This window comes from Martes martes, assembly GCF_963455335.1.
Source record: "Martes martes genome assembly, chromosome: 4".
Classification (NCBI taxonomy): Eukaryota; Metazoa; Chordata; class Mammalia; order Carnivora; family Mustelidae; genus Martes; species Martes martes.
The window spans coordinates 94,386,129-94,404,231 of record NC_137891.1 but is presented as its reverse complement, the minus strand read 5'-3'; the positions used below and the strand labels follow the sequence as shown (position 1 = coordinate 94,404,231).

The 18,103-nt window shown below is 38.0% G+C and overlaps 1 protein-coding gene across 1 annotated transcript in view; it reads right to left on the bottom strand.

Moving 5' to 3' along the window:
- Nucleotides 1–498: 498 nt before the first annotated feature.
- Nucleotides 499–18,103, bottom strand: part of TSPAN2 (tetraspanin 2) — a 62,986-nt gene continuing 45,381 nt past the window's right edge. The window contains exons 7-8 of the mRNA XM_080799937.1: nt 4,757–4,840; nt 499–2,447 (exon numbers count right to left, since the gene is read on the bottom strand). Of these exons, the coding sequence (XP_080656063.1) occupies nt 2,382–2,447; nt 4,757–4,840 (150 nt within the window). The 3' untranslated portion in view covers nt 499–2,381. The remainder of the gene's footprint in view (nt 2,448–4,756; nt 4,841–18,103) is intronic.

Below are 18,103 nucleotides of genomic sequence, written 5' to 3'. Positions count from 1 at the left end.
ATTTAATTTAAAATAACTTAAAATAGTTCATCAAGAAATTTTAATTCAGTGCCTTGGTACCAGATGCTTAAGGATAAGTTTGGGTCTGATCTCAAATCAGTTCAGATAAACAGCTATAACCAAAAATTTATATATATGAAATTGTATATATATGTACCCATATATGCATACATGTATGTATGTCTGTATACACATTCATGCATACATATATTGTTATTTATGTATATATTCAAGAGTTATAAATTCAAGACACATATAGATTCAAGATATATAGAAATTCAAGATATATATAGATTTACGATATATAAAAATCTACCCTCACTCGGAGGTGGAATTCTTTAACTTTACTCACGGCACAGATTTTGGAAAAATTACTCCTAAAAGGAACACATTAACCATAGATGGAACAGATCTCTACTCTCCCACTTTTAAGTATTTTACTCTTCTTAAGGTCGTTAAATCAGGTATAGAATGAAACTGTTTTTTGTTTTTTTTTTTAATTAGAGACAATTCTGAGGTGGAAGAAACCTATGCACTTGGGTCTGTCTTCAGGTAGAGGATGAACTAAAGCCATGAAGAGAGATGGACTGTTTGTTCTTCGCTTAAAAGTTTATATTTCTCACCTACTGGAGTATAAACATCTATTTCATGAAGTGATTTTCTTAAAATAATCTTTTCTTCAGCTATAGACACAGTAAAGTAGCCATGTACAATTAAATTTTTAGCTTGCTTCCAATCTGACTTTTTTCCCAGAAAAGCTTCCTCTAATGTTAGTAGCAGTAGCAAGTATGGCAGAAGAAGTGTGGTTCTCTATGCAAATGAGACTATTTGTAGTGGTTAGGTCTTTTCAGCAAAACATTTTGTAGAAGTTTCTTGGGGTGCACACTTTCCTTTAGTGTATACCCAAAGACTGTGTTCTCACAGGTGGATGAGCTTATGTGGGTTTCCAAAATCCCCGGTACTTTCACTTTTGTGTGGCCTTTTAAAATGTAATTTAAAAAACTCTCTATGATCTAATAAATGTACTAAGTTGTTAAAAATTGACAAAGATACCAGCTTAGATTCTAAATTTGGGTTTACCTACCTCAGTTGAAGCATCAAGACCATAAAGAATATGAAAATTTTATTTTTATAAAGAGATTTACACAGAAAAAAACATATTTCTGTTCTGTGGGTTTTATTTTAATTTTCTTAGCTTGTTTCTGTTGTGTGCACACAACTAGTAGATGCCTTTCTTTCTTTCTTTCTTTGGCCAGGGATGCTTCTGATATAATATCTGAATTAGGAAGGATTTTGTTTTAGCTTAAGTGGTAAAAACTTAAGGTCAAAATCCATGAAGAAGAGTTCTCTAGGTGAATAAGAAAAATACAAAAAAATTAGGAAAATATGTAAACTCAAGTTATGAGGTATTTCAGAGATACAGTGCCAGTAAAAATGCTCTTTCCCACTATTTGCAACTGCCAGAGCTCTTGCTTTAGTCTTTCTATCTGCACATTTAAAGAAATGTGGAAAAGTTTGAGATAAAAGCCCTTTTGCTCATGTGAGGGCTGCTGTAGTTCAGAGCAGAGTCAGAAAAAGAAAGTTATAAAGTAATATTTAAATGTATTTATATAAGAACAAAAAATATCCTTAAAAAGTTACTAAAAGGTGTTTTTTTTTTGTTTTTAAGTCCTAAAAACACTCACTTTTATAGGGCACATGATTGTCTGTGTGACCACTCTTTCCAGAGGGAGTTTTTTGTTTTTAAATACTAGGAAAGTATGACTTATTCAAATTAGATTTTCCATGCTGTATTTAGTCTCACAGATATGTTTAGTTCTAAAACTGTGGTTTACTATGTTCTGGGGAGTATGTATATAAAAAAATCCCAGGAAACCCTTACACCTAACTCAGATGCAGTCAGTGCGTCCTACACCATCATCTCTCAAGTCCTGTAGCTTATTGCTTCCATTAACTAGAAATCCTGAATTCTCTGTATCTAACTTTCTATGGCTAGAATCTGGGAAAATGACCCATTATCATTTCTTCTAAATAGCCAAGTTTTTAAAGTTTATCAAAATTTGATGATTTTTTTCTGAGAGTCAAATAGGTCATTCCTCTGATATAGTAAGAACCAGGAATCTCCAGCAAAACAGATTTCATTATGTACAATGCATACACCAGAAGCACACAGATCACACATGAATCTCAGTCAACACACACAGCATTCACTCAAGGGGTAAATGAGTAATGAGCCAAACATACATACATGTGCAAATGTACAATTAACAGCATATTATTTTAGATCCTAATGTCCTTTGAATATTAAAAATGAGTCAGGAGACACTTCCGGTGACAGCCGTATGGAAGCTCTAGATTGCAATTTTCATGTGGAAGTAGCTTCATATCACATCTCGTGAGGATCGTATTGCACAGCAAAGCACCATGCTGAATATCATGCCAAAGATCTGAAACAGAAGGAACCACTTGTTAGTGACTTTCAAACAATAGAAACTGATTAAAAAAAAAAAAAAAGCAAACTGCATGGGTGTCTAACTAATAATTAGAGCCAAAAATTACTAACTGTAAGTGACATTTTTATATATACTACTTAATTATCGTTGCTGGCTAAAGACTTCCATATTAACATGTTATATTAGTTGTTTACACTTAGGTCTAAAGAGTTTCCTGTTGTTGGAAAAGCTCTAAACTTTTGCAACAGTGACCACATATTACAAAGTAGAGCATCTTTTCATTTTTCCTGCTCCATTTTAAGGTACAAATGATGCTTCACTATTTAACTCAGTAGTTTGCCCAAAGCATTAACTAAGGTGTTAGAACTATGGTATTACTGATGTCTTCTGCCTCTTAGATTATTCTTTGAAAAGTCAAAAACTTGGCAAATCCAATAGCCATTGGTATAGTTTGAATAGAAGAAGGATGTCAAAAGATCTTTCTTGTTCTCAATCATTTCCCCAACAATTTCCCAGACCCTATAGAATGTTATCAGCGGGTGCAATGTTTATAAACTACTGTCAATGTTTGTTTAAAGAAATCTATATCATAACCCTATGAGTCTCTCCTTAATCCATCCTTCATCAGACTAGAATCTATAAATGTTCAATTTAAAAAGCCATGTACTATCTGCTATATGGAAGGGAGAAAGTAGGCGTAAGTAAAAGCAGCCTGGAGCAGGGCTCTAAGCTCCTGGCTGCCAGAACTTAGTACCAGTGTGTGGCAGAGGAGACACCTCAGGACATCTGGCTCACTGATTGCAACTCTTACCTTAAGAAGAAAGGAGTTACAAAAGGATCAGATCTGGGGGTGCGGATTCAAGATGACCAATAAAGGGCCTTTCTCACTAGTGTGGTTGTCAGGTTGGATACAACACTTGCTTCGTACTGGTTGTACTCTAAAGGGATCCCCTCAGAAAGGAACTTTCTTAGAACTGTCCTGCCACTGTCATGAGTATGGGTGACTGCCTCTACAATGCTCACTCTTTGAGATGATGGAATTGTTAGGGGTGTCTCTTTGGTACCTCTATCATGCAGCCCATTTTCAAATCTTCTGCCTCAAAATTGTTCTCAGGAAGCCACAGAATAGCAAGCAGGCTAGCCCCAGAGCAGGTGAGGAGGGCCTGAGAGATGTCCCTGGGCTGGGAGACCCTCAGTATAGTATTTCTAAACTGCCAATTCCTTGATTTTCCTTGCAATTCCCTTCGCCCCCGCCTTAGCTGATGCCATGAATTCATCTACATACAGAACTAGAGGGTAAGTACTACCTTAGCATCAGCTGTTATTACTCAACCCTGGACGGTGGAAATCACTTTACTGGTCTGACTCAAATCCTGCTTCCCTCCAACCTACCTCCACATGGCAACACAGGTCCTTCTATCCCTTGGTGGCTTCCTTCTACCTTAAGGATAGAGCCCAATCCCTCAAAAGGGCACACAAAGACCACAGTTCTGTGGACTCTCACACCCTCCTCACTGTCCTCTCTTGCCGCTCCTATCATGTCCCGTGGGCCCCTATCCGTTCTTGCACGCTCATGTACTTTGGAGGCCCAGAGCCATCTGCAGGTGCCCGGATGCACTATGCTTCCCACTTCTGCATGTTATTCCTTTTGTCTGGGTTCTGGGTTTGGGAGGGCTCAGATTATGTACAGAGCTAGCATTTGTTGAGTGCTATCTTCCAGACACTTCATATGAGTTAATGCCTATAAATACTTTATATGTATTATCCCATTTCATCTTCACAACAATCTTAACAATCTTAAAATCCTCCTTTTACAGATGAGGTAATTGAGGAATAGAGAAACTAAAAAACTTTCCCATGATCCCAGGGCTCATAAGTAGTGGAGCTAGGAGGTGAACCCAGACTGGGGTGCCAGAGCTCGCACTATTATTCACTACACTATACTACTTCTGCAAATCATAGGTGAGAGAGATTTACCTGGTGGGCTATTTTAAATTTCTAACAGTAAGAAGAGACTCAGAATTGGAAATCACTTGTCTAGTTTAAGCTTGCTGGTCTTAATGTGGGAAGTTATTGCAATGATAAACTCAAGGTCATAATTAGGTTCAAGTTAAAATTGGTATCATATTTGAGAGAACTGTGTATTGATAATCAAATGCTTTGTTCTTAGAAGATGTCCTGTCAACAACCATCTGTCTTTTATGAGAAATCTCTCCTAAGATATTGCTGTATCACACTTGAAGACAAATAAGATGCAAAGGCTTCTTAGAAAGCAAAAAAGGTAAGTTCTGGAACTTTCTCACCGTGAGACCTGCAATCCCAATACCAACAATTCCGATGAGCTGGAGCTTAACACTGATTATGGCCTCAATTTCATCAATGCAATTCTGTTTTGGAAAAAAAGAGGAATAACAAATGATGGTATCTGTGAATTATCACTCTGATCCAACCCTCTCCTTCTCTATAGCATTCTGTTAAAGTTAATCCGTGTCAGCTTCTGCTCACATTTAAACCACTTCTCTTAGATAGCACCATTCTGATAACCTTAAAGCGAAAGTGTGTATTGGGGAAAAAAAAATAATCCTCTCCTTTTGGTGGAATGTTCCTATTTAGGCCAACGGCTGCTTCAGAACCTAAAACCTGGCTGGAGGAAGCTATTCTAGGACCTGAAGCATTTAAAAATTTGGGGCATCTTCTTGCTTTCAGCATATAAAAATAAGTAAAATATCCCCCAAATAGTAGTCCCTTGCTTTTGTGTTGTCATTAATAACTTAAAAGACTTTCTACATACTTGGTCCAATTTACTATGCAAGGTAGGTATTACCTAGCAAGAGGCTTAAAAGTCTGTACAGGTTCAAATTAAACAAAGGAAAACTGAATGTTAGCAGTTACAGGACCACTCTTTTCTATGATGGCTGGGCTGCATGGATCTCTATCCTTTCATTTGCCCCATAGAGACTTGTGCAGGGCCGGTTCAAAGAAAAGGGTTATTGGACAGAGAACAGAGCAGACCATTTGTAATTATAACTAGTTTCTCAGTTTCTATTTGGAATCCTCTTAAGTACAGAGGTATGCAATTTTGTCTTTAGGCTGCCCAGGTCCTTTTACTTGTCACTGGTCAACTCCCTTTAACACTCACATAAGCTATATGAAACCCTTACCACTATTCTTATGTCTCCTATCATACTGCATTCATTCACTCATTCATCATTCATTCATTCATTCATTCAACAAACTGTTCTTGAGCATCTACCTTGCATCAGTCAGTCACTGGAATGATATAGTAGATGTGGAGATAAGACATGATTTCTTCTGCCCTTAGGGAGCTCACAGCTTAGAAAAGGATACAGACCACAAAAAATAATACATTATAATACATTCTAATAAAAGCTTGAGAACCACTATACTAGATATTGGCTCTCTCCCTGGAGAAAATGGGAGTCAACCTATAGTAAATCCTCCAACCTTCTTCTCCTTCAACTATAAACTTACATGCTCCATTCAGGGCCAGGCAGTGTTGAAGGCAGTGAGCATGCAAAGTCAACAAGGGAGCACTGCTCCTTACTTCCTTCTCTCTCATAAAGTCAAAGAAGTACCCTTCTCTGTTGAAAGTTACCCTTTTACTAGAGCCAGAACTCATTCCTTCTTATCGCCTCAGGAAGCCTGTGCTGTCAGTTATCTTCTTGTCTTCCATACATTCAGCCTCTAATTTTCCACTGACATTTCCATTCATCGTATAATGCCATGCCCGTGTACTTCAGTCTAAAACAAAACAATCCCCTCTAGTGTTGTCCTCCTCTCGCTCTGCCCATACTCCGCCCCTTGCTTTCACAGCAGTTTCTTTTTGTAAGAGAAATATGGTTTATTTTTGCTTACTGTTGAAATTTGGGAAATTCAGTAGTTCCCCCTTATCTGTGGTTTTGCTTCTGCAGTTTGCTACCCCTGGTGAACCGTGGGTCTGGAAGCAGATGATCCTCCTAACATATTGTTAGGCCATTAGTAGCCCAATGACCTAGTTATCTCATCATTTTATCATCTCACATCATCAAAAGAACAAGGGTGAGTACGGTATGGCAAGATATTTTAAGTGAGAAAGAGACCACATTCATATAACTGTTATTACAATATATTATTATGATTGCTTATTTTATTATTTGTTATTGTTCATGTCTTACTGCGCCTAATTTATAAGTTAAACTTTAGATATTACATATAGGAGAAAAGACAGTATATATATGGTTTGGTACTATTCATGTTTCAGCCATCCACTGGGGTCTTGCAACATATTTCCTGCCAATAAGGGGGAACTACTAAAGATTATTAAAGAAAAGAAAATAAGACATATTTGTATTCTTCCACTAAAGATAATCACTAACACTGTTGGTGTATTTTTTTTTAAGATTTTATTTTTCTAAATGTGAAAAATAAGATTTTATTTTTCTAAATGTGGGGCTTGAACTTACAATCCAGAGATCACAACCCAGAACTCACACCCCAGAGCTCTACCAACTGTGCCAGCCAGCCACCCTTATTGGTGTATTCTTTTATCTCTCTTTCCATTTTTTTTTTAAAGATTTTATTTATTTGAGAGAGAGTGAGAGAGAGCATGAGCAGGGGGGAAGGTGCAGGGGGAGAGGGAGAAGGACAAGCAGACTCCCCGCTGAGCATGGAGCCCAATGCGGGGCTCATCCCGGGACATTGAGACCATGACCTGAACTGAAGTCAGACGCTCTACTGACTGAGTCACCCAGGCGCCCCTGGTATATTCTTAAACACAAACACACACTTAGTTCATTCTTTATATCCAACTATGTGCTTTTTAGACTTAAAATTATGACTTCAAAATTACTTTCTTTAAAAATTCTTTGAAATACTGGCTTTTAATGAATGTAAAATAATTCATCATTAGATAGTACATAATTTAGACAATCCCTTATTTTTTCATATTAGTGGCCGATTCAGTATTCTAGTCTTATGAATAACACTACAATGATACCACATCTCTGATTTCTTTTCCTTAAAATAAATTGAGGAGTGGAATTTCTGAATCAGAGGGCATGAACATACTTAACTCACTTTTCTTTAAATTTCTTTTAAAATTTTAACTCCAGCTACTTAACGTACAGTGTTATATCAGTTTCAGGTGTACAATTAACACTTCCATACATCACCCCATGCTCATCACAAGTGCCCTCTGAAATGCCCATCACCTGTTGAACCCAGCCCCTCACCCCCCTCTCTGCGGTAATCATCAGTTTGTTCTCTCTAGTTAAGAGTCTGTTTCTTGGTTTGTCTCTCTCCCTCTCGTATTTTTTTCCTCTTTGCTTGTTTCTTAAACTCCACATATGAGTGAAATCATATGGTATTTGTGTTTCTCTGACTTATTTCACTTAACATTATACTCGCCAGCTCCATCCAGGTCATTGCAAATGGAGAAATTTCATTCTTTTTAGTGGCGTAATAATATTCCATTGTGTGTGTGTCTGTGTGTATACACCCGTATCTTCTTTATTTATTCCTCAGTCAAGGGACACTTGGGCTACTTTCATATTTTGGCTATTGTTGATAATGGTACGATAAACATCAGGGTGCATGAATCACTTTGAATTAGTGTTCTTTTCTTCAGGTTAATACCCAGTAGTGCAATTGCTAGATCTTAAGGTAGTTCTATTTCTAACTCTTTGAGGAGCCTCCATAGTATTTTCCACAGTAGCTGCAGCAGTTTGCATTCCCACTGACAGTGCATGAGGGTTCCTTTTTCTTTGCATCCTCACCAACACCTGTTCTTTCTTGTGTTGTTTATTTTAGCCATACTGAAAGCTGTGAGGTGATATCTCATTGTAGTTTTGATTTGCATTCCCCTCATAATAAGTGATGTTGAGCATTTTTTCATGTGGCTGTTGACCATCTGTATGTCTTCTTTGGATAAATGTCTGTTCATGTCTTTTAATTTTTTAATTAGATTATTTGGTTTTTTGGGGTGTTGAGTTTTGTGAGTTCTTTATATATTTTGGATACTAACCCTTTATCAGATATGTCATTTGCAAATATCTTCTCTCATTCTTTAGGTTGTATTTTGTGTTGTTGATTGTTTCCTTTGCTGTGCAGCTGATTTTTATTTTGATGAAGTCCCAATAGTTCATTTTTGCTTTTGTTTCCCTTGCCAAAGGAGGCATATCTAGAAAAATGTTGTTATGGCCAATGTTAAAGAAGTTATTGCCTGTGTTCTCTTCTAGGATTTTTTATGATTTCATGTCTGACATTTAGGTCTTTAATCCATTTTGAGTTTATTTTTGTGTATGATGTAAGAAAGTGGTCCAGTTTCATTCTTTTGCATGTTGCTGTCCAGTTTCCCTGCACCATTTCTTGAAGAGACTTTTTCCCATTGGATATTCTTTCCTGTTTTGTTGAAGATTAATGGGCCTTAGAGTTGTGGGTTTATTTCTGGATTTTCTATTCTGTTCCATTGATCTATGTGTCTGTTTTTGTGCCAGTACCATACTGTCTTGATCACTACAGCTTTGCCCTATAACTTAAGTCCAGAATTATGACACCTCCAGCTTTGCTTTTCTTTTTCAAGATTGCTTTAGTTATTCAGGGTCTTTTGTGGTTCCATGCAAATTTTCAGATTATTTGTTCTAGTTCTGTGAAAAACTTTTTTGGCATTTTGATAGAATTTCATTAAATTTGTAGATTGCATTGCATAATATAGATGTTTTAATACTATTTGTTCTTCCAATCCATAATCATGGAATATCTTTCCATTTCTTTGTATTGTCTTTAATTTCTTTTATCAGTGTTTTATAGTTCTCAGAGTACAGGTCTTTCACCTCTTTGGTTAGGTTTATTCCTAGGTATTTTCTTATTTTGGGTATAATTACAAATGGGATTGTTTTCTTAATTTCTCTTTCTGATGCTTCATTATTGGTGTGTAGAAATGCAACAGATTTCTGTGTGCTGATTTTGTAACCTGAGACTTTATTGAATTTGTTTATCAGTTCTAGCAGTTTTTTTGTTGGAGACTTTAAAGTTTTTCTATATATAATATCATGTCATCTGCAAGTAATGAGTGTTTTACTTCTTACTGATTTAGATGCCTTTTATTTCTTGCTGTCTGATTGCTGTGGCTAGGACTTCCAGTACCATTTTGAATAAAAGTGGTGAGTGGACACCCTTGTCTTGTTCCTGACCTTAAGGGAAAGGTCTGTATTTCCCCAGTAAGTGTGTTAGCTGTGGGTTTTTCATACATGGACTTTATTATGTTATATTTCCTCTAAACCTACTTTGTTGAGGATTTTTTCATGAATAGATTTTATACTTTATCAAATGCTTTTTCTGATTATATGATTCTTATCCTCTCTCTTATTGATATGATGCAGATTTGTGAATACTGAACTACCCTGGCAACCCGGGAATAAACACCAGCTGATAATGGTGAGTGATTTTTTTAAATGTACTGTTGGATTTGGTTTACCAGTATTTTTGTCGAGAATATTTACATCCATGTTCATCAGGCATATTGTCCTGAAGTTCTCTTTGTTGATGGTGTTTCATCTGGTTTTGGTATCAGGGTAATGTTGACTTCATAGAATGAATTTGGAAGTTTTCTTTCCTTTTCTATTTTTTTGGAATAATTCAAGAAGACTAGGTATTGACTTTTTAAATGTTTGGTAGAATTTGCTTGTGAAGCCATCTGGTACTAGATTTTGGGGGGGGTTGGAGTTTTTAAAGTACTGATTCAATTTCACTGTTAGTATTCAGTCTTTTCACATTTAAAAAAATTTCTTTCTGATTCAGTTGTGAGAGGTTATATATTTCTAAGAATTTATCCATTTCTTCTAGATGTTCCAATTTGTTAGCATATAGTTTTCCATAATAATCTCTTAAGATTGTTTGTTTTTCTATGGTGTTGGTTGTTATTTCTCCTCCCACTTTTGTGATTTATTTGAGTCCATTCTCTTTTTTTCTAGATAAGTCTGGCTAGAAGTTTATCAATTTTATTGATTTTTCAAAGCAGCAGCTCTGGTGTCAGTGGTCTGTTCCATTGTTTTGTTGTTGTTTTTAGTTTCTATATCATTTAGTTCTGCTCTAATCTTTATTTTTTTACTTTCTTCTGCTGGCTTTAGGCTTTATTTTCTTCTAGTTCTGTTTGGTGTCTGGTTAGGTGTTTATTTGAGATTCTTCTTGCTTCTTGAGGTAGGCGTGTATTGCTATAAACTTCCCTCTAAGAACTGCTTTTGTTGCATCCCAGAGGTTTTGGACGATTGTGTTTTCATTTTCATTTGTTTCATGTACTTTTTTATTTCTTCTTTTATTTCCCAGTTGACTGATTGATTGTTTAGTAGCATGTTATTTAACCTCCATGTATTTATGGTCTTTCCAGATTTTTTCGTATGATTGATTTCTAGTTTCATAGGATTGTGGTCAGAAATATGCATAGTATGATTTTGATCTTCAGTTTGTTGAGGCTTTTTATTGTGGGCTAATATGTGATCTATTCTGGAGAATGTTCCCTGTTGTATTTTAACAAATTTAGGATGGAATGATCTGAATATATCTGTTAAGTCCATCTAGTCCAGTGTATCATTCAAAGCCATTGTTTTTTGTTCATTTTCTGTTTAGATGAGTTGTCCATTGTAAGTGGGATGTTAAAGTCCCCTCATATTGTATTCTTATTGATTAGTTCCTTTATGTTTTTTTAAACTGTTTTATGTATTTAGGTGTTCCCTTGTTATATAAGCATAAATGTTTACAATTGTTATATCTTCTTGTTGGATTGTCCTCTTTATTATACTATAATGTCCTTCTTCATCTCTTGTTACAGTCTTTGGTTTAAAATCTAGCTTGTCCAATTTAAGTATTTCTACCCCAGCTCTCTTTTGACATCCATTTGTATGCTGGACATTTCCCTGTCCCCTCACTTTCAATCTGCATGTGTCTTTAGGTCTAAAATGAGCCTCTTGCAGGCAGCATATAGATGGGTCTTTTTTTTTAATCCATCTGTCACTCTGTTTTTTGATTGGAGCATTTAGTCTATTTACATTCAAGATAATTATTGATAGATATGTATTTATTGTCATTTTATTATTTGTTTTGTGGTTCCTTCTGAAAATTTTCTCTGAAACTTTCTTATCTTTTATGGTTTGCTGTTTTTCTTTAGTGATATATTTAGCTTTCTCTTTATTCTTTGTATATTTATTAGTGGTTTTTGATAAATGGTTACCATTAGGTTTGTACAGAACCTCTTCAGCATATAGCAGTCTATATTAAATTGGTGGTTGTTTAAGTTTGAACCGATTGTTTTTTCTTCTCCTCCCCTGTTTTTATATGTTATTATTTTATTATATTTTATATCCTTTTTTTGTGTGAGTTGATGGACTGATGTTTTTACAGAAATATTCATTTTTATTCCTTTTGTATATCCTACCTCTATGGTGTCAATTTTGGTCTCTCTATATCACTCAAAGAGTTCCTGTTAATATTTCTTGAAGAGCTGGTTCAGTGGTCATGAACTCCTGTTTTTGTGAGGTGCCCCCACCCACCCATGGAAACTCCTTATATCTCTTATTCTAAATGATAGAGTATTTTTTCCTGGATAGAGTGTTCTTGGCTGAAGATTTTTCCCCATTCAGCATTTGGATTATTTCATGCCATTCTATTCTGTCTTGGAAGGTTTCTGCTGGAAAATCTCCTGCTAGCCTTATAGGTTTTCTCTTGTACTGACTTCTATTGTTTTGTTTTAACATTTTTTATCACTATATTTTGCCAATTTAGTTACAATATGTCTTGGTGTGGATCTGTTTTTGTTGATTTTGATGGGAGTTGTCTGCATCTCTTAGATCTGGATATCTGTGTCCCTCCCCAGATTGGGGAAGTTTTCTGCTATTATTTCTTCAAATGAATTTTCTGCTCTTTTCGCTCTTCTTCTTCTGGGACTCCTATTATGGGAATGGCATGATATTTGAGGGAGTCATTCAATTCCCTGAGTCTATTCTCATTTTGCATAATTCTTTTCTCTTTTATTCAGCTTTCCATTACTGTCCATTACTCTGTTTTCTAGGTCACTAATTCATTCCTCTGCTGCTTTCATCCTGCTATTCATTCCATCAAGCATGTTTCTCATTTTGTTTATGGAGTCCTTTATCTCTGCTCTATTTTTCCTTATCTCTGTGCTAAGGGTCTCACTCAAGTCTTCCACTCTTTTCTCAAGTCCAGTGAGTATTCTTATGATTATTGCTTTAAATATGCCACTAGGCATGTTACTTATATCTGTTTTGCTTAGATCTCCAGATGTGGCCTTGTCCTGTTATTTCATTTGAGATAAATTTCTGTCTCCCCATTTTGTCTGCCTCTCTCTGTTTCTCTGTGTTAAGAAAGTCAGCTGTGTCTTCTGTTCTTGAAACTGCTCTTTTATAAAAAAGAACAGGCACTTCAGGAGACTATCCTATGTATGTTGCTTATACTGTTATTGTGTCTGAGTCACTTTTCCTTTCCATGCAATCATCTGCACTGACTTTCTGCCTGTTGTGTGTTGTGCTTCCTCTCTGTGGTGTTTGGGACCCAGGGAAGCCAGCTCTGAGTATGCATCCTGCCAGGGAAATTCAGAGCAGGGTTGACAGTGTTAGCATAATTTGCATCAGGCTGCTAGTCCTATGCTAGACCCCTGAAGCATTGTGGGAGTTGGGGGCTATGTGCCAGGGCAGCCAGGAGTATGAGGCTGGGCTTAGTATGCAGTTGTGACTTGGCACATGACAGTGGCTAGGGACACTCAGCTGGATATGGTGCAGCAGTTGGGCACTCAGAGGCTGGGTAGTAGTGTGGGCACCTTTAACAAAATTTGCCCAGAGCCAAGGTTAGCAGGCTTGGAGTGGGTGAGTCCTCAAGAGATCTTGTGGTCATGGTGCATTGCTAGAAGGTTAGGTAGCAAGTATCTGTGCTGTCCTGCTTTATGCAGGGGACTCTGGGTTTATGCTGGAGGGTGATAGAGGAAAATGGCACCTGCCAGGTCCTTTATTTTCAAAGTCACCCAACATGCTCTGAAATCAGTATGAACAGATCTATCTCCTGTTTGCCTCTGGCACTGTGTAAACTGCTATATTCTTGTTGCTTCTCCATATAGGCTGCTCTTTAAGGGTGGTGACCCAGCTATCTCTAACTCTCCCATCTTGCCCAGTGCTGAGTCAGCTGACTTTTAAAGCTCCAGGCTCTAAGTTCCACAGGTTTTACAAACTCACGGAAGTCAGCCTCTCTGGTTTTTTAAAACCAAACATTATGGGGATTAGTCTTCCCTGATGCAAGAGTCCATTTCTCTGTCCTTTCTGTACGTGAAGCTCCCTCCCTGATGCAGGCAGCCTCCTTCTGCCTTTCTGACCTTCCTAACCCTTCAGATGCAGCTTTTCTATATTTGTTGTGAAGTTCGTTTTTTCAGTTTTTGGACTGCTTTCCAGTTTACTGACTTGGATGTGGGTGATAGCTAACAGGAAACAAGGTCAGGCCAGGGTCTTCCTACTCTGCCCCCTAAGAAACTCTCTTAACTCACAAATTTTGCAATCATAATGACCTCTAAAAATTTTGTACCAATATCTCTGAAAATGCTCATTTTAGATCATTTTTGCCAATATCATATATAATTAATAAGAAAAAAGAACTTAGCCAATTTCATAGATTAAACAATGGCAGGTCTTTAATTTGTAATTTTTAAAAAACATTGCTATTAATTGCCTACATTTTTATGTGTTTAATGGTAATTTGCATTTCATCTTTTCTGAATTCTCTTTTCCTGTCCTTTGCCCCAAGACTACTTGAAAGAGCACCCTTATTCCTTACATCTCATTTCATTCAGCATGAGCTCTGTCCTCACTCTGTCCCTGACATGAAGGCACCTTTTTAAATGCTCAATCCTGTCAATATTTTGGTAGTTATCTTACTGGACCTTCTTGGACTTTTAGTTCCCTACACAAACCATTATATTTTCTGCTTCTATGCCATGGCTTATGCTAGTTCCTCTGCAGAGAGATGTCCCCCTACCCTCTGCTGTCTAATGCTTCCATAGTTACTTCTCACACCTGAAGAGTTAACTGAGACATCATTGCTCCAATCAGCTTTCCCCTGATTCATCTACCCTCTGGCCTAAGTAACCCGTTGGGTTTTCATAGCACTTGTACACTCTGTGCATGCTTCTGTTCCTGCACTTTATTCATTTCTGTGCTTATCTTTCCTGTTAAACTGCAAATTCCTTGACAGTAGGGACTTTGTATCATTCATCTTTGTATCTGCAGTGCTGGGCATAAGGTAGTTATTGACAAATGTTGAGCTGACCTCAGTGGCAGTACCTGACCACCTGACTCTGGTGACCATTCCCTCCCCACAGCATATGTCTTGTCACATGTGTGTTTATTTTTTCTACGTTCTTTATTTGGCAGCTCTTTCTCTCCCCATTCTTAAATGCTTTTGTTCCCTGGAGTTCTCTCCTTATCCTTTATTCCAAACCTAATGGATCAAATTCTTACCTACAGCTTTAAGATTCCCATAAAATACTGACAGTCAGACCTTTCTCCTGTGCTGCAAACTACATTTTCTGACTATCTATTGGACATTTCCAGTTGGAAGTTCCACTGGCTCCTCAAAATTACCATGTTAAGAACTGAACTCACTTTCTTTTCTCCAAAATTTGTTCCTTCTTTCTATTCCTCAGTTCAATAAAGGATACCATCTATTCAGCTGGTATCTACCCCTCTTCTTTCATATCTAACTGGTCTAGTCACCAGGGCCTGCAGATTTTACTTTCTAAATGGCCTTCTCTCCATTCCTGGTGCTCAGTCCAGCTTGTTAACAGTCAACATCTCTTGGCTGACCGTGAGATAGCAGCCTTCTCAACTGGTCTCCTTGGCTCCAGATTATTCATTTTCCATCAATTCTCCAAACTGCTACCACAGAAAACTCAGGAAAATGCAAATCCCACCCCAGATTCTACCTTTGGTGCTTTCCTAAGCATTCAGCATATAATCTAGACTTTTGGCTTCACAGGAGTATTTAAGGCCCTTCAAGGACATGCCCCCTCCTCCTTGAAGGACTCATATCCACAGGCATCTGAGCTTTTAGTCACTCCCCACTGCTGGCACTTTTCTGGATGCAACTACCTTCTCTTGCTTCCATGCTTTACCCCACCCATTCTACCTGGAATACCCTTCTCTTTTGTTTGCTAAACTCCAATTCATCCTTTAAAACTCATCCTAAGAATAACATCAGGGGAAAGGATTTCTGGAAAGATGGCAGAGTATGATGTTCTTAAGCTCACCTCCTCCCACAGACACACCTAGATAACATCAGGGCAACCAACCCAGAAAACCCAAAGACTAGCAGAACAGACTTCCCACAGTTAATCATAGAGAGAAGGCTACCTTGAAAAGAGTAGGGAGGGCAGAGATGCAGTTGGGATGGTTAGTCTTAACCACAAGCAGGAGGGGTACCGCAAGCACAGGGAATGGAGAGAGACAGACCCCATAACATACATCCCAGGCACAAGGTACTGGCACTGGGAAGATAAGTCCCCATAACATTTGGCTTTGAAAACCAGAAGGGTTTAACTTTGAGAGTTTTTTTTTTACAATCAGTGTGGTTTAACACCAGGAACTTTAAAAAGCAGCATGCTCTGTTCTAGGAGAGCCAGAGGGTGCTAGGAAAGTGAGTCACTATTCTTAAAGAGCCTGCATAGCAAACAGGCCTACTGAGATACAGCACAGAAGCAGCAGTTTGAAAAGTACCTGGGGTATATGGGAAGGAGATTTATTTACATCTCAGAACATGAGCTGGAGGGGCAGAGATCTTCAGGAGACTTTTCCAAGAACAAATTCCTGGTGGGCACTATTTCTCTCCCCTCTGCTCCCCAGCCTAAATACCTAGATACCTAGGTACCTGCAAGAACCAGTGAGAACACTTGCCATCCAGTTTGCTAACAGCACATTGCCTGCCTCCGTGTTCTCCTGTGGGTCTGGGTCCACCCCATCCAATTAGCTCCACTTGGCAGGAGTCCCTCCAGAGTGGCTCCTGCCATATCTCAACCTGCAATCAGCCCAGGCAGGGACACCAACACTCCAAAGTGACTCCTGCCATGGGAAGGGGGGAAAATAACTATACACACCAATTTCAACTGTAGTCCCAGTAGCCAAACCTTTATAACTGGCAGTTTAGAGAGAGAGAGAGCTCTGCCAATCAGTGCATATGTAGCTCCACTAGACAGACTGGGGGCAGACATGTGATCTCATTACTGGCCTGCCCACCAACAAAAACCTCCTGAGGACCTCACAGGAAGAGAGCCCTGTAGTTCATGGTCACTGCAGCATCAGCAGATGGATTGGGAACAGACATCTGGTCTGACTACAGGTCTCACCCACAAATGAAAGCCTTTTAGGGGATAAAGCAGACATAGTGCTCTGCAGTTTGGTATGACCACAGCTGCAGTAGATGAGATGAGGGCAGACATCTGGTTTGACTGCTGACACTGCCCAACAATAAGCCCACTGTGGTCCCAGACTGGTCCTGTAACAACACAGGGAGCAAATCCTGCCCACCATAGGCAAAGTGGGCCACTGCAGTCATCTGGACTGAAGAGAAACAAGGCTCAGCCAGAATAGTAGGGCCTATGCACCCCACATGGAAGACACCCCGGAAGCTCCTGGTCTTGGTGAACAGGGGACATTGCACTGTGGGGCACCACAGGACCTCTTCCTCATAGGCCACTACTTTCAAAGTCAGGAGATGTAACTGACTTTCCTGATACATAGATACAAACACAAATATCTAGACACCATTAGGAGAAGATGTCCTAAATAAAAGAACAGGACAACAACACAGCCAAAGAATGAACTGAAATGTAGATAAGCAATATTCCTGATAAAGAATTCAAAGCAATGACTATATTCACTGGACTGGAGAAAAGAGTGAAGGATCTCACTGAAATCTTCAACAAAGAGAAAAATAAAAAAGACTAATCAAAGATGAAGAACTCAATAACCAAAATTAAAAATACACTAGAGGGAATCAATAGTAGATTAGAAGAAACAGAAAAACAGATCAGGGAGCTGGAAAACAGGGTAATGGAATGCAACCATGCTGAATAGCAAAAAGAAAAAAAGAACAATAAAAAATGAGAATAGGTTAAGGGAATTCAATGACATCATCAAGCATAATAAAATTCACATAATAAGAATACCAGAGAAGAGAGAAAAGGGGGAAGAAAATTTATTTGAAGAAATAATAACTGAAAACTTCCCTAATCTGGGGAAACAAACAGGTCCAGGCAGCACCGAGAGCATCTGACAAGGTGAACCCATGGAGATACACACCAATAATATTTAATTATTAAATAATAATTAAAATGGCAAAAAATAGTGATAGAGAATTTTAATTGCACTACTGGGTATTCACCCTAAAGATACAAATGTAGTGATCTGAAGGGGCATGTGCACCCAAATGTTTATAGCAGCAATGTCCACAATAGCCAAATGATGGAAAGAGCCTGGATGTCCATCAACAGATGAATGGATAAAGAAGATGTGGTATATATATACAATGGAATACAATGCAGCCATCAAAACCCCCAAATCTTACCATTTGCAATGATGTGGATGGAACTAGAGGGTATTATGCTA